General features: G+C 49.5%; 2 protein-coding genes across 11 annotated transcripts; one reads left to right on the plus strand and one right to left on the minus strand.

Annotated features, from left to right (window-relative positions):
- Positions 1-1,459: 1,459 nt before the first annotated feature.
- Positions 1,460-11,088, plus strand: Il11ra (interleukin 11 receptor subunit alpha). Of its 5 annotated transcripts, XM_060378244.1 has the most exons (15): positions 1,535-1,620; positions 2,140-2,312; positions 2,492-2,668; positions 4,609-4,708; positions 4,861-4,921; positions 5,747-5,916; positions 6,035-6,149; positions 6,304-6,336; positions 6,411-6,577; positions 7,137-7,300; positions 8,592-8,733; positions 9,055-9,174; positions 9,267-9,382; positions 9,589-9,665; positions 10,710-11,088. In XM_060378244.1, exons 3-15 carry the CDS (start codon positions 2,666-2,668, stop codon positions 10,912-10,914), a joined length of 1,473 nt encoding a protein of 490 aa, XP_060234227.1. In that variant the 5' UTR covers positions 1,535-1,620; positions 2,140-2,312; positions 2,492-2,665; the 3' UTR covers positions 10,915-11,088. The 5 variants fall into 5 exon arrangements, with proteins under 5 accessions (XP_060234213.1, XP_021490107.1, XP_060234227.1 ...); XM_060378250.1 differs by lacking the exon at positions 2,492-2,668; XM_060378230.1 differs by lacking the exons at positions 2,140-2,312; positions 2,492-2,668 and having other exon boundaries at positions 1,460-1,620.
- Positions 11,079-15,628, minus strand: LOC110547121 (C-C motif chemokine 27). Of its 6 annotated transcripts, XM_060378286.1 has the most exons (6): positions 15,504-15,628; positions 15,136-15,203; positions 14,868-14,927; positions 12,681-12,778; positions 11,456-11,588; positions 11,079-11,263 (listed from the first exon to the last, which is right to left on the minus strand). In XM_060378286.1, exons 2-6 carry the CDS (start codon positions 15,180-15,182, stop codon positions 11,107-11,109), a joined length of 495 nt encoding a protein of 164 aa, XP_060234269.1. In that variant the 5' UTR covers positions 15,183-15,203; positions 15,504-15,628; the 3' UTR covers positions 11,079-11,106. The 6 variants fall into 6 exon arrangements, with proteins under 6 accessions (XP_060234269.1, XP_021490112.1, XP_060234277.1 ...); XM_021634437.2 differs by lacking the exon at positions 14,868-14,927 and having other exon boundaries at positions 12,681-12,733; XM_060378294.1 differs by lacking the exon at positions 15,504-15,628 and having other exon boundaries at positions 12,681-12,733; positions 15,136-15,497.
- Positions 15,629-24,731: the final 9,103 nt, after the last annotated feature.

The raw sequence follows: 24,731 nt of genomic DNA on the forward strand, positions 1-24,731 counted from the left end.
TTGTGAATTTGAGACTGGTGTGGGTTGCCTAGCAAGACCTAATCTCTGAAACCAAAGCAAGCTGGGCCTCCTGGTACAAGTCTGTAATCCTGTCTACCAAGGAGGCTGAGACAGGAGGACTGCAAATTCTGGGTAACTCAGTGGGTCTGTCGTAGGATAAAAGGTCCTGAGAAATAGCTCTGTGATAGTGTTTCCCTGACAAGGGTAAGGCCCTGTGTTCAGTCCTAAGTATGAAGGAAAAAAAAATTCTACCTCCATTCTCTGAATAGCATTCAGTATTATATGTGATCCTCTTAACTTGTGACATAAACATCATTTTAGTTTAGGCGGCTATTTAAAAATCTTAGCTTGGCAGAATCTTTAGAAGGCCAATACCTGTTGTCAGCTCACCAAGCCTGAGCCTCAGTGTGGTGGGGAGAGGGTGAGCAGAATCCTAGTACCAGTGGTCATCCCAGCCTGGGCTGCTCGCCAGAACCCTGGGTTTGTAAGTGGCCACAGCTGGAGTCTGCTCCAGACCACAGGGGCTAAAGGGGGCGGGTTGGGAGCATGCATGTGGCTTTGTGTTTTTGGCTTCCTCGGTTTCTGTGTGTAGTGTATGTAGCTTCGGTACCAATCTACTCTGCACAGGGTGGAAACGGGTGCTGAGCCAGAGGTAGATCTAGGGCCTAGAATGACCTTGAGTCCACCCCATTCTCTCTGTTTTCCCTGTGATAGTGGAGGAACAACAAGCCATTTGATTTATGAGACTGGTTGTCACATGGGTTCTCCAGATTCTAAAGCAAAGGTGAGAGCTGTGAGCAACACAGGGAAGGCTAGAAGGCTCTTGTCTATTCTTTTCCAAGGGAGCTGAGTCTTAGGGTTGAGAAGTCAAGTAACTGGGCCTGACCTCTAAGTACCCTGGCTTTTTATTCCTGCCATCCTGAAGGACCTTGGGCCATTCTGAGACCTTGGAGGTGTTGGGGGTCCCTGGGATTGCAGTGTTGCCTGGGTCTGGAAATCAGGGAGAGTAGGCGCCTGTCACTTGGCTAGTGGCTGGTTTCTTACAGCACATAGGCACCGCCCCCTAACCTTGCCTAATGTTTGGGACCACCTGGGGAGTGTTCTGGTACTGGAGTCCACATGGAACGGGCAGAGATAATGATTTAACTGGCATGGGCCTGACTGTTCTAAAAGTATAGTACTCGACTAAGTTTGAGAACTAGAACAACCCTCTGTCTCCCTGTTTTATCTGGAGTCTGGGGCACCTTCATTGAATGCAGTCAGCTGCGCAGTAGTTCAGTATGGAACGCCGGGCTGGGAGGGCAGGGCACTTTCAGGCCTGCTGTCCCTGGGAGGACAGGTCTTCAGGAGACGTCTGAGGAATACAGTTCCAGGTTTTGTCCTCGGAACCCTACTCCAGCACCCTCCTCTAAGTTCCAGACGGGACAGGAAGTGTCCAGAGGAGGTGGAAGTGATTGGCAGTTGGAGGCTCCAATGGGCGGAGAGCCCCCCCTGTTTCACCTCTTTCCTTCTATTGGCGCCTGGAGGAGCCGCCCCGACTGCAGGAGCCCAGCACTGCAGGGAGGAGAGGCTGGGGCAGAGGGTGAGGGCGGAGGGCGCTGGCGGCGAAAGCCGCGGAAGGTGAGGCCTGCTGGGACCTGGGTGTTGACTCCTAAGCCCTGCCAAGAGGGGCGGGGCAGGGTGCTGTGTGATCTGAAAGGCAGTTTGACTGTGTTTGTGAGTCCGTGTGTGAGACTCTGACACGGTGTCATCTGGGGTATTGACAGCTGACGTGACTGCGTTTGAGAGTGTGATTCCAGCTGGGGCTGTTTGGCACAGCAGCTGTTTTGGAATGCGTCTGTCGGCGTGCACTTTTTGTTTGTGAGAGGGGCTGTGTACACACCAGGAAATGTGTTGTGGGAAGCTCTGTGGGGTTTGAGAGAGCTCGTGGCTGGGTTTTTGTGTGCTAATGTGTGACACACACATTGAAGAGCAAGAGAGAGGCTGTGACTGTGGACGGAGTGAAGCTGTGTTCTTATATTCGGGAACTACTTCAGTTGTCGAGGGAGACGGACTTTTCTACGGAGCCTGAGGCATAGACAGATCCCCCCACCCCACCCCACCCCAAGGCACATGGCTTTCCTTCTTCCTCTTCTCCAGACCTGATGGGGGCTGGGAATGCAGTTCAGTGATAGACTGCTTGTCTAGAGCCAGGGCCCGGGTTCCATCTCCAAGGCGGAGAAAGTAAGGCCCATCACGTCATCACTGGTCCACAGCTCTTATTTAAGACAAGGCCACATGCATCCTAAGCCTCTGGATTGCCGTGATTACAGGTGTGTTTTTATGGCGCTGGGCATCAAACCTAGGGTCTGTGCATGTTAGGCAACTGAGCTATATCCTAGGCCCCTAAGCTACTGGTGTTTCTGTTTTCACCCCTGACTCAAGTTTCTTTACATTTCTTTCTCCATCCCCATGACTGTCTTCCTGGAGAGATTTTCATGTTTTCTCACAGCTTTTCTCCCAGGTGTGTCTGTGTTTCTGCTTTACTGGTTCTGTCGCCAAGCTGTCTGTACCTCAGTGTTCCTCTGCCTGAATCCCCTGCTTCGTCTTGTCTCTGGCCACACAAGGACTTGTAACCCTGCTATGATGCTCATCTGTCATTGCCAAGAGCTCCTATGCACTCCCCATGGTAAGGAGTTGCTTTTAGGGAGTTCTGGGACCCTCCCCCCCAAAGTATGTGTCTCCGTGAGGTATGTAAATGTGTCTGAGTGTGTGTATCTGTATCTGACTGTATCTGAGAACATGAGTCTAAGGGTAAACCTGAGTCTTGTATATCTGGCACCAAGGGATCAAAGGCATTTCCTGGTGCTGGGGCCCAGCTGGTGGAGGGGGAAAATGGATGGCTGGAACTTCCAGGGAAGTGGGGAACTGGACTCTAGCCTTTCCTTATATTCTCCAGTGTGAGCCCTGTTTTCCCCTGGAAACACAGCCAGCTGTGCCCCAAAGAAACATTTATTAGACAGTGGAAAGAATAGGAATGAGTGTGTGTGTGTTAATTTTTTCATTGTGTCCATATGTGTTCAAGTGAATGTCTTTGTGCTAGTTAAATGTGTTTAGTGAGTCCCTGAGTAAATGAGGCTTTGGAGGCTCTGTGAGAACACAGGAAATCTAGCGGCAGGGACACAAGCAGAAGCAACCCTCCTCTCCCTCTTGCTGGTCCTGGCCGTGTCTCTGGCTTCCTTTCCAGCTTGAGGGGGGTGAAGGGGGGAGGCCTCTTTCCTTCCCAGACCCTGGGGTGGAAGGGAATGAGAGAGGAGGGACGAAGAAGGGGTGGGAGGAGGGGGCCTGCTAAGCTCTAAGGCCCAGAGGGGGCGGGGCAGGGCATGGGAAGGAGGACATGGTTCTGGGGTCCCAGGACTCAGCAGAGCAGGAGACAGTGCTGTATCCTGTAGGAGGAAGTTTAGGAGGCCATGGACACTCAGCCACTGCGATTACCGAGGTAGGGTGGGGCAAAATAGGGTAAATGGGAGTGGGGACCCGGGTCAGGTCAGACACAGATATATGAAGGCCTACTGCTCTACTCTGGCGGGGTCTCCTGGCACTTTGGCTGAGGGCTTGCCATCTGCCTCTTCCATACTACTGCCAAGCTGCTGTTCCTCTCCAGCCCTTTCTCCCAGCACCCCACTCCTTCCCTGTCTGCTCATTTCTCAGACTTTACGTCCTGCTGCCCCAACCCAGACATTTTCCATATTGTCCTCCAGCCCCACTGCCTTTGGTCCTGAATGCCCCCCCCCACTTGGTGTTGTGGCCCTCACACCAGACCCCAGTTCCTTCAGGCTCCCAGTTCCTTCCCTTCTCAGCCACCCCGTCTCCATCTCCATCTGCTGGCTCATCTCCCACTCCCAGCCTCTGGCAGCCAGGGCATCTGGATCCGCTTAATTCTGCAGCCCCAGCCTGCACCCTAGCTCCATCCAGCCTCAGAGGCTTGAGACCAACAAGAATTCAAACCAGGCTCATTTGAGTGGCCCAAGAAGCCAGGCTGAGCCCAGAGGCTTGGCTGCCAGAGCAGGGGCCGGTCTCATGTTGGGATTATGGGGTGCATTTGGGCCCATCAAGCCAGTTCCCTATCTTAGGGTGATGAGGCTTGCTGAATGTTGGCCAGAGGCAATAATTAGCCTTGGTCAGGTTGGGGTTGAATGGCCAGAATTCCCAGCAGCTGGATTGTATGGGTTAATGTGAGTGGATGAGCCAGTGCCAGTCCTTAGTGCCAGGGGTGGGTGCCAAGGGTGGTGTGTGTGTGTGTGTGTGTGTGTGTATGCTGGCATGGTCTGTTGCCTCTGGCTTTTGTTCTGGGCCTTACGCCCAGGACTGGGATGAACTCGTATGTGTGTGTGTGTTTGTGAATGCATGCAAGCATACAAAAACATATATACACACACAAGGACAAATAAAAAACAACACTGGGTGTATCGTGGGAAAGGGGACTTCAGGTTAGATTTCTTAGTCACTTCCAATGGCTTCATTTCTCTTGATGCCTCAGTTTTTGTTAAGGAAGCCCCAGCTTTGGAGGGGATGAGCCAGGCTTTAGCTCAAGGATGGGCAACTCCTAAGCCCCCCCTTTCCCCACAGATGAGCAGCAGCTGTTCAGGGCTGAGCAGGGTCCTGGTGGTTGTGGCTACAGCCCTGGTGTCTTCCTCCTCCTCCTGCCCCCAAGCTTGGGGTCCTCCAGGTAAGAAAATGTTTCTCTGCTCCCTAGTATAACTTCATGCTTTGACACAGCGGCCCCACCCAGAACTTAGCAGCCTGCTTCTCACCCTGTTGCTCTTGTAAGTGGAAAGGAGGTGTAAAAGAAGGGCCTCACCCCAGAAATTCCCTTCACAGGGGTCCAGTATGGGCAGCCTGGCAGGCCCGCAATGCTGTGCTGCCCTGGAGTGAGTGCTGGGTAAGTGTTCACCGACTCGACTGACTGTCAATCTCACTCTTTCTTGACCCTGCCCAGGCCTTCTGTTCCCTCCTACCCTTGCTCCTTCAGGCTGTATTCCTTTCCTGTCTGTCCTAACCCTCCAGCTGTACTTATTCAGTAGAAAATATAGCCAGTTAGGGATGTAGCTTGGTGCCAGAGTGCTTGTCTGGTATGTAAGGCCTTGGGTTTGATACCTACTACCAAAATCATCAACCTGTCAGCCAGCCAGCGTGTTTGAGTGCCTGCTGTGTGCCTGGCCTAGTGTGTGAGATACAGCAAGACACATGACTTCAAGAGCTCTCACCTGGTAGGGAAGACAGACAGTAAGCACACAAGAATCTGGCCAGGTGGAAAGGAGCAGCCACGTACAGGCCAGACACACTCCTGGCAGAGGCATCAGCTTTTGGGAATGCCCTGAGGTGGGAATGAGCTCTGTGCTGAGGAACAGAAAGGCAAATGTGGCCTGTGGGGATGGAAGGCTGGCATGATAAAGGAAGGCAGAAGTAGACTGCAAGGGACTTTATAAAATGAAGGGAATTTGGGCTTGGGTCAGTCTCTGCTCTCTCTTGTTTTTATTTTATTACTTTGTTTATTTTGGTATCTGGGAATGGCCTGCAACTTGCTATGTAGTTCAGACTGGCTTCAAACTTACGAACCTTGTGCTTCAGCCTCCTGAGGTGACTGGCATGGTATAAACTGCGGTTTTATTCCAAGCTCTTAGAAAAGAGCTTATTGGAAGCTCTTAGAAAACAGCTGCGTGGCCTGACTCAGTTTCTTTCTGTTTCATCACCTCATCTCATCCAGGACACCAGTGTCCTGGTTTCGGGATGGGGAGTCAAGGCTGCTCCAAGGACCTGATTCTGGACTAGGACACAGACTGGTTTTGGGCCAGGTGGACAGCACCAGTGAGGGCACTTACATCTGCCAGACGTTGGATGGTGCATCTGGGGGCATGGTGACCCTGAAGCTGGGATGTGAGTTAGGTGGCAGTGAGGGGCCATGGGATTCTCAAGGACCTGGGACCTGAGCAAGCCCTTTGGGATAGGGAGGAGCTAAGGATGTCTCAGTCTCCAGCTGTGCCCCTGTCTCCAGTTCCCCCAGCTCGTCCCAAAGTCTCCTGCCAAGCAGTAGACTATGAAAATTTCTCCTGTACTTGGAGTCCGGGCCAGGTCAGCGGTTTGCCCACCCGCTACCTTACTTCCTACAGGTATTCGAGGGTGTGTCTGGTATGTGTGCCTATGCAGTTGGGGGTGCTGGTATGATATTGGTATGGGAGGCAGGGAAGGAGATTCTAACAAATCCTTAGAGAAGGTAGGGGCCCCTCTTTTCCTCCTGACCTCAGATGGCACCCTTTCTACCAGGAAGAAGACCCTGCCAGGAGCTGAGAGTCACAGGTAGGACATGAGAGAGATTGGGGAATCTAACTCATGTCCTATTTTCAAAACCCAAGACTATTCTTCCCTTTTAGGGAAAGCCCATCTACAGGGCCTTGGCCATGCCCTCAGGACTCTCTAGAGGCTTCCCGATGTGTAGTTTATGGGGCAGAGTTCTGGAGCGAGTACAGGATCAATGTGACTGAGGTGAACCCACTGGGAGCCAGCACATGCCTACTGGATGTGAGATTACAGAGCATCTGTGAGTACCCTGACCCCGAGGCCTCCTTCCAGATCCACATCACAGGGACTCCAAACAGACTCACATCCCCTTTGCCCTAACTTCCAACTGGTCTTCTCCTTTTCATACAGAAAGACAAAGTAGTCACAGGGATGGGTTCTGTACACACTCTACAGGCTCCTGCTGCTACCTATGTCCTTGCTGACTCCTGCTTCTAGGCCCTATGCTGGAGGCAGTCCAAGCTCATGCTTTCCCTGTGCAGGGGAAAGGCTTGCTGCTCCCTTTTACTTCTTGATCTGAGTGTGGGAGGGGAGAAGGCAATAACCTTATGGTGGAATTTGTGCCAATGAATCTTCCATGGACGGCAGAAAGAATACCTTCATCATTCAGATAATCAAATTGTGCTCTTGGATTGCTGCTTATTTTATAATAAGGATGACAGACAGGTCCTGAGGCTAAATGAGTGATCAAATTTGACATTTCCCCTCCTTCCTGGGAGGTATCTGACTAAAGCACCTTTACACACACATTGTGGGAAGGGATTGTCACTTCCTGAACTTTTTTGTCTGGCCACCCTTAGTACGTCCTGATCCACCCCAAGGACTACGGGTGGAATCAGTACCTGGTTACCCGAGACGCCTGCACGCCAGCTGGACATACCCTGCCTCATGGCGTCGCCAACCCCACTTCCTGCTCAAGTTCCGGCTGCAGTACCGCCCAGCACAGCATCCAGCATGGTCCATGGTGAGGGCTGCAGTGTGTCTCAGTCTTGACCTGTGGGTTCTGTCTCTGGCTTTGGGAGCTTTTAAAAAATATTTTATTTATTTATTTTAGGTATATGAGTGCTCTGAATGTATGTATATATGAATGTATACCTGCATGTCAGAAGAGGGCTTCAGACCCCAGTATAGATGGTTGTGAGCCACCATGTAGTTGCTGTGAATTGAATTCAAGACCTCTGGAAGAGCAGGAAGTGCTCTTAACCACTGAGCCGTCTCTCCAGACCCTGGTTTTGGGATCTTAACTATTCTGCGTAGCTTTGAGGCATTGGCAGGTCTAAAAAGACCCGATTTTGCCCTCCTATAGAGTTCCCAGGTGTTGGGCTGGTTACTGGAGTTGCAGCTGGTAGGACTTCTGTCCTGGGTAGCTGTAGTGCAAGCCTGTCTGTGAAAGATAGAAATGGCTTTAAAAAATCACTTCTAGGGACTGGGAAAATGGCTCAATGTGTAAAGAAATTGCTGTGTAAACTTGAGGACCTGAGTTTGAATCCTCAGAACCCACATAAAGTCAGGTGAAGGAGTGTAGCTTGTAACCGGAGAGCTCCAATAGCAACAGGGGAGGAGGCAGAGACAGGAGAATCCCTCAAAGTTCATGGGCCAGCTAGCCTTGCTATGCAGCTGAGGGCAACAAAGAGCCTTTTTCAAACAATGTAGCAGGCAGAAGGACTTACTCCTGAGTTTGTCCTCTGACTGCCATACCCACTCACACACGCACAGATAATAATAACTTTTAGGAAAGGGGTTACCTTTTACCCAGAGAACCCTTCTTATATACACACTTGTATATCTAGCTGAAAACAGTGAATCTCTACTTCCTCAAATGTCAAAGGTTGGTTGGCATCTGTTGTGGGAACCAGCCTCTTTACTTCTTAATTTGCATTCAGAGCTGCCTGTGTGAGGGCGCCTCGCCACACATTTGACATACGTTATCTCTGTTAGGTACAGTCACCCCTGTTTTACAAATGAGGAGTCTGAGACAGAGAGGCCCACAGTTGGGCCTCAACAAGTAGCTTAGCAAAGTTTTGAAGACACACAGACTAACACCATAGACCCTCTAAATTACTGCATGCTTTCATATTCTCCAAACCCTGGACATAGATTCTGTCCCATCAGCCACCCAACATGGGACCTAGACTGTCTCTACCAGGTTGATAGAGATGGCAGTGTGAGAAAGGGGTACTCTCTGCTGGGTTGGCCTGGGTAGGCTCTCTACTTAGAAGCTTGGATCATGCCCTGATGAACATCTTTCCCTCTAGGTTGAGCCCATTGGCTTGGAAGAGGTAATAACGGATGCTGTGGCTGGGCTGCCCCATGCAGTACGAGTCAGTGCCAGGGACTTCCTGGATGCTGGCACCTGGAGTGCCTGGAGCCCAGAGGCCTGGGGTACTCCCAGCACTGGTGAGAGACAGAGCCTTCGCCCTAAAACAACTACCCCATAGACAGTTTTACACACCCCCTTGAGTGCCCTTCAGCAGTGCTATTGCTGTCCTACACTATAGCCTTGGTGGCCTGAAGCCCTACCCTAACTTCAGCCCTGAGTTGGCGCCTCTGCACGTATAGACCAGGTATCTACAAATCTACAAGCCAGCTCCCCAGAAGCTGGCCATGCCCTTTGAAACTGCCTCTTAGGCCCTCACCTTAAACTAGGTTTTAGCCCTGCCCCTGCCTTAGGAAGGTAGAAGCCTCTACATGCACCTCTCAGGCTTCACATTCCTTCAGGTCCCCTGCAGGATGAGCTACCTAATGGGAGACAGGCACACAAACAGCAGCAAGAGACAGTAGCTCAGGACAGTCTCACTTCTCCAAGGCCTTCCTCGCAGCCAGGCTTGAGGCCACTTGGTAAGTTTGCTGGATTGACAAAGGTGTATGGATGATGGGAGTCCCAGATAGAAGGTGGCACCAAGAATGGCTAACTAACATTGCCTTCCCAGTTATGTGTGGCCTTCTCAGATCACAGGGACCCATTGGAGCAAGTGGCTGTGTTGGCATCTTTGGGAATCTTCTCTTTCCTTGGCCTGGCTGTTGGAGCCCTGGCACTAGGGCTCTGGTAAGTGTCACTTGTTCCTTAGCTGTAACCCCCAACAGCTGCTTTGATGCCCGGAGACAACATCTATTCCCACACCCTACTGATTGCTCGCTGAACCACTTCTCCCCACCTGACTGTCCTCTCCATCATGATTTTCACTAATTCTTCACCCTTTGCTAATAAGTCCTCTTGGAGACTAGGGAGACAGCTGCCCTTTTATGCTTCAGGCTGAGACGGGGTGGGAAGGATGGCCCTCAGAAACCTGCATTCTTGGCACCAATGATTCCAGTGGACAAGCTTCCAGGTGAGTAGCGCTGAGTAATCTGGGCCCTGACTTGAATGTCTGACTTAAGAATCTGATGTCCTATTAATTTTATGGGTCCTAGGAATCACTGGAGTTGGGTCTTCTCATTTTTCTATATAGGCAAAGGAGGTAGACCTTTTGTTCTTGAATGCCTGGTCTCAGAAATGGGTTTCTTTCATCTTAAGAGCATTAGGAATTCCAGGCAGTGCCCTTCATTTTCAAGGTGTCAGAACTGGATATCAACCCTTCCCCCTTAAATGAATCAATGCTCGCTCCTCTCCCCGATTTGAAAATTATTGTGTAATGTGAATGTACACATGTGCTATGGCATGCATTAGGAGGTCAGAGGGCAACTTTGTGGAGTTATCTTTTTTAAGTTTTATTATTTTTTTAATTTATTACAATTTATTCACATTGTATCCCAGCTGTAGCTCCTCCCAGTCCCACCCTCCCTCCCTCTTTTCCTCCCATGCGCTCCGCAACTCCACTGACAGGGGAGGTGCGCCTCTTCTTCTATCTGACCCTAGCTTATCAGGTCTCATCAGGACTGGCTGCACTGTCTTCTTCTGTGGCCTGGTAAGGCTGCTCCTCCATGAGGGGGAGGTGATCAAAGAGCCAGCCACTGAGTTGATGTTAGAGACAGTCCCTGTTCCCCTTACTAGGGAACCCACTTGGATACTGAGCTGCCATGTGCTATATCTGAGCAGGGGTTCTAGGTTATCTCCATGCATGGTCCTTGGTTGGGGTATCAGTCTCAGAAGAGACCCTTGGGCCCAGCTTTCTTGGTTCTGTTGCTAGTTCTCTATCTTTACCTGGGTTCTGGGGACTGAATTCAGGTCATTAGGATTCCTTGATTAGCATATTTTACCCCTGAGCATCCTGCCAGCCCAATCCTAGGCATGGGAGCTGTGCTACCTCCTCATCTTTAGGGTGTTAGCGCTCTCTCAAGAGTAGCGCTCTCTCTTCTGTTCCACCTCAGGGTGTTTGGCTGGGAATGTCTGAACCTAGTCCTGCTATCTCTTGATTTGCTCCCTGTTCTTCTAGGCATTCCAGACCTGCAGAGGAGCCAGGAGAACTTCAGCTGATTTCTCCTGTAACCCTGTCAGACTGGGGGAGTCAAATGGACAGGCAGAGAGGCAGAGCACTGGAAGCCCATGGAGGGAGGTCTCGGCGGGAAGCCTGGAAGCCCTGCTCTGTGAGACACTACACTCCAACCTTGCTGCCAGCTGCTCGTGCTCTGGACCTCTGACGTCACCCTTGAGGTGGAGGTCTACCCAAGGGATGTGTACAGATGTGCATGTCTGTGTATGTGTGACTGTGTGTATGTATGTATATAGATGATTGGAGAGTGTGTGTGGTCTTGGCCTTGGCCCTTATGGGGACTGTGAAGAGCTGAAACAGAGACGGAAGAAGTTTTTGGATATTACTGTCTAATGTTTTATTAGTTTTGCTGTTGGGGGCTTGAGTACATTTTCTTTTGTAGCACCAGATTTAAGTTGGGTACAGTCCCCTGGAGCCTTTTCCCATGGCGCTCAAACCACCGGGCCAGGCTGCGGTTCTGGGGATGAACACAAACACTGCGCCGAGCCAGGTGAAGCCTGGGAAGGGAAAAGTCCAAAGCTATGCCCACGTTTAGGGGGTGAGCTTAGGTACAGGGTTCAGGGTTCAGGGTTAGGGACAAGAGCCAGATGAAAACTTGAGTAGGTGTTAGAAATGTCTCGGGGCTAGAATTGCCAGGGGCTCTGACTGAGGGCAAAGTTAGAAGCATGAAGGTTGAAGGCAGAGCTCACACAACAGCCTTCAGGTGACAGTCTCCATCGGCCTCCTGCAGTTCCACTTGGACGATCCTCCTCAGTAGCCTGCTTGGGAGTGGTTGTCGATAGAGCTGAGTACAGCAGGTAGTGCTGGAGGGCAGTGGCAGGCCTGGAGAACAGTAAGGCCAGGTCTTCAGAAAGGTCTAGACCCACAGCTGCTCCACTAGCTAGCTAGAGGGTGAGCTTTCTGGTCCTAGTCTATCCACTCAGCATTCTATACCCTCGGAGAACTTACCTGCTCCAGGGGTCGGGCTCAGGAGCAACATCAGCAGGAGGCTGCCGGTAGGAGACAGTCCCTCCATGATGCTCAGCCTAGCTACGTCTTTCTCCTCCACTCCCCCACCTTTTATCTAGTTGTGTTTTGCCTTGGGCACTAGGTGAGTCAGAGACAGGTGGCGATGCCTTGCTTATCTTGTGATACTGAGCTCTAACTCTTGGCTTGCTGTCACTGACCCATCCCCTTCTAGGACTGCCATTCCCCATGGGTTTATAAGCCCTGAACAGAGAAGATGGGAGAGATGTAGTGAAGGATGTAGGGGCTGATGTTATAGGCGCTTAGGACGGCCATGATCCACTGTGGCATCCACTAAGACATTCATATCCACAGCCACACATTCACAGTCACACGTTGGTCATGTAACCTCATAAAGTCACACCCATGAATGTGTATAATCATGGACAAAAATCACACAGAGCCAGTTATACCTCAAAGCCCCCTGCAACACACCTGTATCTCTACAGTCACCCCTTTGTTCTGTAATAGTACATGCATATTCTGATGGAAGAGTTTGTGAGTGGGGAGGAACCTGCCTTCATCTTCTCCTTCCTACTCCCTGCCCTGGCCTGCATTTTTATCAGGAGAAATTGATGGGACTGGGCCCATGACTCTTCTTGGCTAACAGGGAGACTTGCACCATGAGGATGAGGAGGGAGACTGAGGTGGATAAGGAGGAAAAATAAAAGCCCTTTGATGCTGGATTGCTGGTGTTAAAACAGGCGGAAAGGAGTGAGATATGGTGGAACATGTCTTTATTTCCAGTGCTTGGGAGGCAGAGTCAGGTGAATCTCTGTGAGTTTGAGACTAGCCTGGTCTGCACAGTGAGTTCCAGGCCAGCCTGGGCTACATAGTGAGGCCCTGTCTCAACAAACAAGCAAATCAACCAAACTCCCAGAAGACAAAAGCCCTTCTCTCAAATCTCACCTTCTTGCTTCTGCTTCCTCTGGTTCCATGGATGCCAGCTTGTCAGTGGGAGCCTGGGGAGTTCCAGACTTAGTCTCTGGCTTGTTGGAGACATCAGACTCAAGAGCAAAGTTAGGTCTCTCTTTTGATTCAAATTCTATTCTTTCCACTCTGGGCTTTAAGGAACATACCCCTCCCAACCCAGGTTCAGAAATACCCATTTCCCCAAAATCCAAGCACCCCATCCTATTTTTCCTGTCATTCTCTTCCATGCAAAATTCCTACTCATCTTGAGTCAGTTCCTTCTGGAAAGCTGCAAACTGCCTAAGGTGGGGCATGCTTGTTGGGTTAATGGCCCAGACTCCTAATCTGGGGATTTCAATGCTTAAGTTCTGCTTTGGACTTGAAATATAAACTGAGTCATAACTCCAAAAATCCATTCCTAATCTAGAAGTTGCATTTTCTGCTCCAAGGCCAGTCATCCTCTTGGGACAGGACTCCCACTGCCCCTGAGCAGCTTGTTTTGCTATAGCTAGGCTGAAAACCTAAGTCTTGCTTCTGTCCAAGGTGAGACCCCAAAACCCCATAAACCCACAGGACATTGTCTCAGGGGTCTCATAACAGTTGGGGAAGATATGGGCCCAGGGCTGCACAAAGCCTCTGAAGGGGTCTTTGATGTACATATCGTGAGGAAATGGCTAGAAGTTTGCACACTTGAAGGTAACCACAACCTCTATTTTCAGTAGTAGAGGCTTCAGAACATCTCTTACTCCCAGTCCTAGACCTTTGTCCCAGGGCTTGGGTGTAGCACCAAAGAAATTCCAAGGAAATGCCTCCGTTCTATCATCTTGTCTTTCATGTTCTCTGTTAACTGGTTGCCTGCCATTTGTGAGCTCTCTTGGACTTGTCAATTCGGAAAATCTTTGGAAGGCAGAAACATTTTCCTGGCTGTGTACCCATCTCTCCTTTTTGGCTTCTCTAAAGATACAGAGGCCAAGTCTTTCCCAGCACAATCTGCCATGGCAGAGGCAGCGCCAAGCTACAAGTCAGCTTTGGACTCCACCAGAATCCAGGCTGTTCCCACACGATATTCCTCAGGTGCCCTTCCTGGTGCTGGAGTTAGTGTCTATGTGGAGGGCCAGTCTGACTCTGGCCACTCTAAGGGTTAATTGGCTCCAGAGCGATTTGGGTTAGGAGTGGCAGGAGTCTTCTAAGAAAGTAGATGCCAACTATTTTTAAAACTGATGCCAACTATTTTTAAAACTGTGATCAAGGGCTGGCAAGACGGCTGTGGTGTCAAGCCTGCAGACCTGACTTCCATCCCTGAGCCATCCATATGGTAGAGAGAACTGACTCTCACAAGCTGTCCTTTTACCTCTACATGCACATGCACTGTGATGGGCATACACACACATGCAAGCACACACACACAGGTAATAAAAAAAAATTAAAAACAAAATGACCTGTGTTCAGACTGGGGGAGCCAGCTTGAGATTTTCAGTATAGGAAAGGCTGGAGACCCTCAACCCTTGTCGCTCTCCTGAGGTAGACTGCTAGAGATAGCTTCTAGGAACTCATCCTTCCTCTCACTTAGAGCTGACTCTGTAACTTTGGCTAAAATATTTCAGATCCACTCCCAGGAAAACAAGTTTTTTCAGACATTTGGTAAAGTTCGGGCTAGCGGAAGGCGGTAGGTGCTGGAAGTTGTAGGAACATTTAAAAGAGGGTAAGAATGTGGTCTACTCTCGGTGGGTGCTTTTGGAGAGGATGTGGCACTGATAGTAACTGGAACCCTGACTATGGCGAGGGGCCTTTGGGAGGCCTTGACATGCAGGCGCATCCTACCAGGGAGGGACGCCCTGAGGGTAAGACGTGGGATTCCCAGCACCAGCGACGGCCGCGGCGGTAAATTCAGGAAGGCAGTGGGCTTGACTTTAAATCTTTAATGCACCGGCTGTCTGTGCAGCGGTGGTAGGGGTGCGACAGAGGAGACCACGACCTGAGCGCTGGGGAGCAGGCCTCAGGCCGCTCGACAAACAGCTCATTAGGCCCCGCAGAGGCTCCAGCTTCTGCTCCCGGGGGTGCGCCGAGCTGTAGGGCGACCCGACAATGACATGAGGCGGAGCAGGGGCGCCTGGACTCGCCCCCACATCCGTCCTCCGACACTGAACCTCGTTCACGCCCCCCGCAAGGTCGCAGGCCCCTCACCTCCGCTCCCTGCGCCACATTCGCAGCCAAGGAAAAAAGTAGAAGCAGCCCCAGTAGATCCTGCGAAGAGAGGCAGAGCCGCGCCGGGAGGGGCGGGGCTGACCCACAGACCCCACCCCTGGAACCCAGCCCGCAGGAAGGCCCCGCCCCCAGGGGCTGGACAGCAGCAGCCCACGCCCCTCGAGGGCCGCTCCGCCCGCCCCAGGATTCGAACCTTCCCCCACCCCCGGCCGCACAGCCCTCCTCCGCACCTCCCGCCTCCACTCACTCCTCCTCCGCTTCCAGCGCCACCTCGTATCTTCTCAGTCGCGACATGTCCCGGTCTCCGAACGGTTCCTGGGGAGCAGCATGACAGGAACACTTGTTCTCAGCCGCACGCCCCCTCCTTCTCCATCCTTCCCGTGACGAGTCTGAACAGCCCCCAGGTACCCTGAGGCAGGTGCCCCCGCCCCCCGGAAGCCCGGCGCCCCGTCGGGACGCGCTGGGACTGAGGCTAAGGAAGTCACTGGGAGTTCAGGCGTCAGGGGGACGGCTATCTAGGGGCCGGCACGCGGAGTCGTCAAGGAGAGAGGTCTGGCGGCAATGGGGCTGGGACATTTAGGGCCCTGGGTGCGGAGTTCCAGGGGCTGGAGTCACCTGAAGGGGGGCTCAGGGGTCGGCACAGCCTAAACTCCCCGCCCTCCCTGGCTCCGCCCCGGAAACGGACCGTTAACAGTTACATCACAGGAGTACCTTCGCACCCTGGGGGTGGGGCTTGCGGGTACCCGGAAGGGGCGGGGTCAGCGCTTGGTTGGAGGAAGTGGGCCGTGTTTTGTTTTTGTGTGTTTGTGGCGCGCCGTTGGTGTTTATTAAGATGCCTGACACGCAGGACCCTCTTTTTTTGGGATGCAGTTAGAGTTACGAACGTTGGTAGGCTGTGACCTTGCTTGGAGGCAGCAATAAAAAGTGCTTTGGGACGTGCCTCAAAATGGCTCCCGCCTCGAGCCTCCTCTTCCTAACACTTTACCTTGTCATTTTTTTCTTGCTTGCTAGTCCTTGAATGACCATAGGCCAGAGGGAATAGGCTCCCTAAGGCAGGTTAGGGTATGGAAATATTTCTTAGCTCAGTGGCCTGGGCCAAACCATCTAATGGATATTATTTTTTTCACAGTTAGTTAATCAAATGGTATTGAATGTCTAGGAAATGCTGTGCCAATTTTGTTTGTATCAGAGTTTTAAAAAGCCTTATGTATATGAGCACTATTTGCATATATGCCTGCACGACAGAAATGATCATCAGCCACAAGAGGGCATCAAATGCCATAATAGATGGTTGTTTGGAATTGAACTTAAGGACCTCCGAAACAGCCGCTGTAAACAGTGTTCTTAACCACTGAGCCATCTCCAGCACCTTTGTATCAGAGGTTTAACTCCTTGATCAATGTCTTGGGAACCCTTCATTAACGGGCTGGTGTCTGAGGCTAACTTTGAGGTGCTACTGTGGAACTGAATGCTGTAAGAGCTGGTAATAGAATACTCCTGTGGATTCCCCACTGGGGGAGGTTGGGATAGTCACTTTTAAACTACTTAGTAGCTGCATTAGTTTCTTACTCTTTAGTTTCTGTACTGACAGTCAGGACTTTGGATAAGAGGTATGGTGGGGAAGATGGCTTAGCATCTTGCAGAGGGCAGGAGTTTAGTTCCAAGCACACACCCTGGGTGCCTCACAACCACCTGTAACTACATCTCCAGGAGGAGCTGATGCCTCTGGCCTCTAAGGGCACCAGCTTTCATGTGCACATCCCCCCTCATAATTAAAAATAAAATCTTTAAAAAATACATATAAATTGTGTGTGTGTGTGTGTGTGTGTGAGACATTCTTATCCTTAGGAAAAATTTGCAATCTTGATCTCATGAGGTATTTGAGCCGCTCTTCTCGAGTGGGAGCCGGTGAAGAGAGCTCCTGCTGCCTTCACTTTCCTGCCACGACTGGACAGACTAATGGAATCTCTTCTTCCCTTAAGTTGCCTTTGTATTTTATGACAACAGAAGAGAAAGGAAGACCCTACCTCTTGTCTATAGTTCTGAGATGGGGGTGGGAGGTTGAAGGAGTACGGAGGATGAGACAGTCTGTCCGTTCTGGGAGCAGAGTCATGGTCACAGGGCAAGGCTAGAGAAAGTAACTTCTCAGACATCCCAAGTTTCTCCCAGAGGCACTGAAGTGCTTGCATAGCCATCATCTGAGCTCTACTCCTGTGGATGAGCAAAGCAAAAGGAAAAGTTCTTGCAAATCAATCCAGTCCCTAAGTCTTGCATTTCTGGTTGCTAAGATTTCACCCGCCTGGTCTGGCCATCCCTGTCCATTGAGAGACCAAAAGATAAGCAGCGATTGTTAACACTATGTAGAGTAGGCGCGGTATAGCAGTAAGTTCCCTGAGGGGAGAGCTACCTCGCTGCATTCTTTCCCGCCTTCCCGGTTCCGGGTGGGTACGTGACTCGGCTCACAATCTGCCTTCCCGCCTTCCCTGTTCTGGGTACGTGACTTAACTACGGCTTTGTTCAAACCACCCAATCAGACCCCTGTAACTATGCTTCTCGCTTCTGTAACCGCGCTTCCTGCTCCCGAGCCCTATAAAAACCCGTCACCCCAACCGAGAGGCGCGCAAGTCCTCCGATAGGCTTGGTCGCCCAGGGTACCCGTGTATCAAAATAAACCTCTTGCGGCTTGCATCCGAAGGCTGGTCTCGCTGTTCCTTGGGAAGCGGGGTCTCCCCGTCTAGATAGGCTCTTGGGAGTCTTTCATCCATCTCCTCTATTTTATTATGTTCCATAGCTTCCAGGAACATCAAGAGATGAATATAGTTCCAAACACCCCTCGCTACCATGTCCTCATTATCATGTAGATTAAAGGATGGTTTTTAACTGAAAATTTATTTTTTTACATTTTATTTCAGTTTATTTACTTTACATCCCAAGGGTGCCCCTCTCTCCTCTCTTCCCAGTCCCCTCTCTGTTTCCTTCTTTCCCCCTTCCACTATCCCTTTCCCCCCAGAAAAGGGGAGACCCCTCCCCTTTATTAACCCTCCCCAGCAAATCAAGTCACATCAGGACTGAGCATATCCTCACCCCCTGAGGCCACGCAAGGAAGCCCTGTCAGCCCTGCCAGGGGGAAGTGATTAAACTCAGGACCTTTGGATGAACAGCCAGTGCTCTTAATCTCTGAGCCTTCTTTCCAGCCCCCTTTCACCTTTTTAAATATCTTCATCTCCATCTGTATTTTAATCATTACTTATCAATATATCTGTTGATCAGTTATGACATTAATATTTGTTAATCCTTAAATGCCAGGTGCCCTGCTAAATGCTTTATCTCATGACGGCTCTATGAAGTAGATCGCTTGAGGGCTGTTTCTGTTCATGCAGACCACTTTTATTTATCTTTTCATTATTATTATTATTTTATTATTATTTGAGATGGGGACTGACTGCATAGTCCTGGATGTCCTGGAACTCCCTACGTAGACCAGGCTGGCTTTGACCTCACAGAGATCCTACTGCCTCTGCCTCCCCAGTGCTGGGATTAAAGGGCTGTGCCACTATGCCTGGTACTGATGTACTAGTTTTGAGACAAGGTTTTGCTATGTATTTCAGGCTGACTTTGAACTTATGGCAATCTTTATGTTTCAGTCTCTCCAGTGCTAGCTTTATAGGAGTTTACATATAAAGTTTACATACTTTTATATGTAGTAGTGATGAGGCTATCAACTACAGTGTCATGATCCCAGGATGCCAATCCTTGAACACTGTGATAGATTAAAAGCCTGAGCATTAAATACAAATACAATGAGCCAGAGCTTTTCATGAGATTTGACATTTGTATGCTGGAGGGCCAATGTTTTGGGTTGGTTGCTATGAAAATTTAGAGCAACAAAGCACTAGAAGACTGTCCAGACAAAGCACAAAGAGTGTCCAGATCCAAACGGGACATGTGTGTCAGCCCTTTCCTCCCCAGCTATGGCTCAGGAACATAGTAGAAGAGGAGTGGAAAGAATGTAAGAGCCAGAGGATGGGGAGGCATGTTGTGAAATGCAGTTTTCTGACCATGAAAGACATGGCTAGCCCATTCATGAATGTGTGGAAGCTGTGGTTACCTGCATAGGATCCAAGTTTGCTACATGTCTGATGGGCTCACAACTGCTTGCAGCTCCAGCTCCAAGGCATCTATCACCTTGGAGGGCATCAGAACACATGTGTCCATAACCTCTGTACACACAATTAGAAAATAATAAAAGAACATCTGAAATGGCTCCTTGGACCTGAGGGGTCTGGCAAACACCCTGCAGGAAATGACAAGACTGTCCTGTGGTAGGAACAAGACCCTGCTGTTGTAAGTGAAAATTGTTGGCTATATAATGTTTATTAGCTCTATAATTATTGCAGTGGTATTATTTAACCCACTATCACAACTAATAAGACACAGACACCTGTTAGATTTTATAATTGCCTTATTTACCTTGGGCCAGACGTATATTTCATCCATGCTGGCCCAATAACCTCACCATCTCCTAGCCCCCATCCAATGCCATCCACCTTAACCATTCCTATCTGTACTACATCCATAGTCCCAAGATACTTGCTTATATTTTTCATCTGGGCCTTTTCACCCCAGAGACCTTTCTCCTGGCCCACATGGTTCCTTCTTTACCATAACCCATTGTGGCATCCTAAACCCGGGAATATAAGCCACACCTCCCCCAATCTGCCCTGCCCAGGTTTTAGGCCTTTAATCAATCAATCAGGTAGAATGTCTTTGGTAAGTTTACAAAACAAGGATAGGTGTATCCAAGTAATAACCAGATCTTGAGGGCCAATAATTAGCATCAAAATAAAGCACCAGACCAACCCCCAACAAGACCCCAAACACAGAAAAAATTAACAGGAATGGAGGTAAGAACACTTGAATCCCTGAATTACTGAGTTCAGGGTCTGGACTGGGTTTTTCCAGGTTCTTGGCATCTTATCCAAGGAATTGAAAATAGCTCATCCAGATTTGTACAAGTAGCAAGGAAACTATCCACATCAAAGCAGAAGAAAAGATCCTAATTAATTGTAAAAGGTCAGCCAGCCACATGAGTACCACAAGGACCCCATTTTTAAAATCCTTCTCTAGGGCTGGAGAGACTGCTGAGTGATTAAGAGCACTGTCTGCTCTTCCCAGAGGTCCTAGGTTCAATTCCCAGCAACCACATGGTGGCTCACAACCATCTATACTGGGATCTGATGCCCTCTTCTGGCATGCAGGTGTACATGCAGAAAGAGCACTCTTTCAGTAAAATAAGTAAATATATCTTTAAAAAAGTAAAATCCATCTTTCATATATTATATCCCAAACACAGCTTCCTCTCTCTAGATTCACACCACACTACATCTCCCCTGAGAAAAGGGCAGGCCTCCCAGGGACATCCACCAAACATGGCATAAGAAGCTACAATAAGACCAGGTAGAAATCATCACATCAAGGCTGGACGAGGCAACCCTATAGGCAGAAAAGGGCTCCACAAGTAGGCAGAAGTGTCAGGACAGCTCCAGTTTCCGCTGTTAGGCTGTTAGGACTGAGCAGCTTGGTTCTCTTGAAGGGCTCCAGTTCTTATTTGTGGGCTCTTGAGGTTAAAGGAGAGGAGTTTGGTCACAAGGGGTACAGTGAGGATGGTTTTCCGTTGGTACTGATAGATTAGGGTTTATGATCATTTTCCTTTTACACATGACCCTTTGCATAATGCCCTGACTTTAATCATATGCACATCCAATTGCACGCAGGAGGAACATGATAAGCAGGGCATTATTCTCGCTCAGAGTTTACAGGAAGACAAAGTTTTGACTTCTTCACATATTCCCCAAACTGCTTCAGACTGGATCAACCTTTCTCTTTTCAAACTGTACACACCGGGGACACAGCTGGATGAATAGGAACCATCTGAGTATGATTGTTATCAGGAGCTGAGACATCTACTCTGTTGTTCAGAGAGGGAGGTGTGCAAGGGAGCTCTGAAGGTGTTCTGAAGATGCTAAGTGTGCTGCTTGGAGAGGTGTGTGTGTGTACTGGACATGCAGGTGAGGAGCTAAGCTGCCACATGCATTGTTACAATTGGGAGAGGGTGCGACATAACCCCAATCAAGTCCAAGCTTGCTAAATTACTTCCTATGCTTGCCTGGATCACCTTGATTCAATCAAGGGTAAAGGCTATCTTTTTTCTCCCTAAGACTTATTTTATTTTATTCTTTAAAGTGTGTGTAACCCAAAGAGCATATCAGATCCCCTTTACAGGAGGTTGTGAGTCACCTGTACTGGATGCTGAAATTGAACTCAGATCCTCCATAAGAGCAGTCGGTGCTCTTAACCACAGAGCCATCTCTCCAGCTCTGAAGACAGTCTTTTAATCCTCCTGTCTCTGCTTCCTGAGGGCTTGGAACTGTATATCACTGTGCCCTTGACTCAAGTTTGTCATTTTAACTTTTACTACTCCAGTGTTTGCCTAGCATGCATGAAGCTGGTTTTGTCACCTACCACCGCATAAACCAGGCTTGGTAGCTTGTAGCCTCAGTACTTGGGAGGTGGAGAAGCAGGAAGATCAGGAGTTCAAGTTCATCCTCAACTACAACTTGAATCCCAGGTCAGACTGGGTTATGTGAGACCTGTCTCAAAAAACCAATCAAACAATGAAGACAAATGACAACAATAAGCAGACAAAAAACAATTATTTTTTTAAGAAAGGATTTGTTTTTATTGTGTGTGTGTGTGTGAGTGTTTTGCTTCATGTATATATGTGTACCACATGTATTCAGTGCCCATGGAGGCCAGAAAAAGGACTTTAGAACCCCTAGAACTGGAGTTACAGATGGTTGTGAGCCACCATGTAGATGCTGGGGCACAAGCCAGGGTCCTCTGCAAGAGGAATAAATGCTTTTAACCTCTGAGCCATCTATTTCAATTCTTATCTGCACTGTTCCAAATCTAAACCAAGCTAGTACTGACCAAAACAAATATTCCTTATAGGAAAAGAGAATTGTCCTTGGGTGATTGTGTGTGCATTGTGTAATGTCTTGCAATGTGACTATGCATATATTTTTGGTATCCCTTGATGTGAATATACATATATGTACATATATATACACACATGCATATACATGCATTTATATTCACATCATGGATGTGTACATGTGTATGGAGCATATGTGGGTCGCAGGTGTCAACACTTGTATACTTATGTGGGACTTTGTTTTCTCCTTCCCACCACTTGTTTTTATGTCTCTCTCCCCTTCTCCTCTCCCTGCTCAGGGTTTTGCTAACTTGGAACTCTTACGCAGTCCTGCGTAGTTTCCAGTCCTTCTAGCTCTGCGAAGGAAGCTTCCTGCTTTATTCTCCTGAGGATGGAGATTACAGATGTGCACCACCTCACTGGCCTCTTCTTTTCTGTTTTTAATTTACTACAACTCAAATTAATGTGATAGAGTTCACTATAATTAATTTTTCATACATGTGTATGCTGAGCACCGATCATGTCTGCCCCTTCTCTGTGAGGTTATCTTCGGTTCTCTGCTCTCTTCTAGCCCCCTTCGCAGTCCCTAAACAACCTTGTCAATTTCTCCCTATTCTCCTTTCCCATCCCTAGTGTCCACCATTGTAAGATTTTTTTTTCTTTTTGTTTTTTAGATAATGTCTCACTTTGTAGCCCAGGGTAGCCTCAAAGTTAGAATTCTCCTGCCTCCGTTTCTGAGCGCTGTTATATGTGTACCACATATATGCCCATTCAAGACTGACCTACAGTTCTCATGCTTGAGATCAAGCAGTCTTTGTTTTTCCAGGCATAGCTTTTCTCTCTTGACATGAGATTCTGAGCATGCTTTTTCAATTCACTCTTTTGTGGGATTCAGTTTCACAGGACCTGCAGGGGACATTCTATGCCTAGGAAAAGGAGGACTTGGGGCTTGCTTGAGATCTCAACTTTGAGGTACGGAGGATCTAGCGAATAGGTTAAAAGAGGGGTGAGGCTCCTGGCCTGTGGAACTGGGGCTCTGGCTGAAAACGAGGATGTAATATTCCAGAAAGGACCGAAAATGAGCAGGAAACCAAATGACTCAGCTTCTGAAAGTCCCTGACCCTGGGGAGGGGTCCATTTCATTTCCCATGCTTCTCCAACTCTGATCATGTCCAGAGGGTCTTGGATCAGACCCAGGGGCAGAGCTTGGCTCTACAGGCCCTGAGTGGGTGGAACATCGCTGGAGTTCCAGGAGTGCTGGGACTCCAGGGCCGAAGTCTTGAGCAACAGCACAGCCCCCTTCCCTGTCCCAATACTCTGGAACTTGAAAGTAGTGTCACGGCCACAGTTTTTTTCTTAATACCTCTCTCCTTCAGCGCTTGCTAACTAAGCTACTTGGAGCCCCCAGATGCTTGGGCTTGGACCAAACTTGCTTGGGAGGAATTCAGGAAGCTGGGGACCCTGGAAGCAAAGCGGAAGTGGCCCTTGCAGCTAGCGAGGTGGAGTTCTGGAGGACTAGGGGAGGCAGGGGAGGTGCGTGGTGGAGGGAGCTTGGAGAATGAGTGGGGCACTGGGAAGGCGGTCTAGGGAGACTGAGAGACCAAGGGATTGAGGTTACCCCAATGTAGGTAAGTGGTGGGAGGGGCCCTGGGGAGAGAGGCTGCAGGAGGTGGGGGCTGAAGGAGCTTTTTCTGGTCAGATTTCCGAGGGTGGAGCCAGGGATGGCTAACCCAGCCCGAGTGAACAGTCCTGGGTGCTCTGCTGGAAAGCAAGGGCCTCGACTATCGGACTCTTAAGTGAGAAGTGGGTTCAGGGCTGCAACTGCTCTGGAAGTGGGGGCGGGGGGAGCTGGAGGCCCGGATGGGCTTAGAACAGGGGCCTGAAGACGCTGCCGAGACTCCTGAGGCAAGTTAAGAATAAGAAACCCATGATTTCAGCCAACTGCAGAGGGAGAAACAGATGGGTGAACCTGGGAAATAGAGATCCACGTCTGGCTTCCAGGTTGTGGAGCCAACTGCCTATTTGGGCTTTCTTCTTGGCATTCTGACAGATGCCTAATTCCAAAACCAGCTCTTGGATTCTCAACACTTCCCTCCCAGCCTGTCTCCTCCCCCAGCACTGAGAATGTTGCCACCGTCCTGCCTGGCCTGAAGCCTGCTCTCATCATGGGTTTTCCCTTTCCTTTATGCTTCTCCAATAAAACCTCTCTGCTCAGTCCTACTCTTTTCCACCTGCTTTCTCCTACGCAAAGCCAGTGTCGGCTCCTTCCAGGCTGTGACTCTGATTTCTTCACTCGTTTCTATGTTATCCGTTTTCCAGGCCACCAAGATGGTCTTTTAAAACTTTAAACGTGGTCATGTTAGTCCTTGGCTGAAATCTTTCACACTACTTAAAATCAGATCCTTATTCCTTCCTGTAGCCTGAAAAGCCATGTATCATGTGATGCTGGCCTCCTAGTCCCACCTCATTATGTACCCTCGCCTCCTAGTCTCCTGGACCCTAGCTACACCAGTTACTTCTCTTTCACGACTGGTATTTCCTTTAGGCATTCACTTAAAAAAAAAAAGGAGGCTGGAGAGATGGCTCAGAGGTCAAGAGCACTGGCTATTCTTCCAAAGAACCTGGGTTCAGTTCCCAGCAACCACATGGCAGCTCACAACTGTCTGTAACTCCAGTTCCAGGAGATCTGACACCATCACACATACAAGCAGGCAGAATACTAATGTGGATAAACTTTAAAATTAAATGAATAGATCACTATTTTAACATGTGTGTGTGTCCACTACCCCTTTAATCCAGCTCCCAGAGGCAGGCAGATCTCTGTGAGTTCAAGGACAGCCTGGTCTACA

This window comes from Meriones unguiculatus, chromosome 1 (assembly GCF_030254825.1).
Source record: "Meriones unguiculatus strain TT.TT164.6M chromosome 1, Bangor_MerUng_6.1, whole genome shotgun sequence".
NCBI lineage: Eukaryota > Metazoa > Chordata > Mammalia > Rodentia > Muridae > Meriones > Meriones unguiculatus.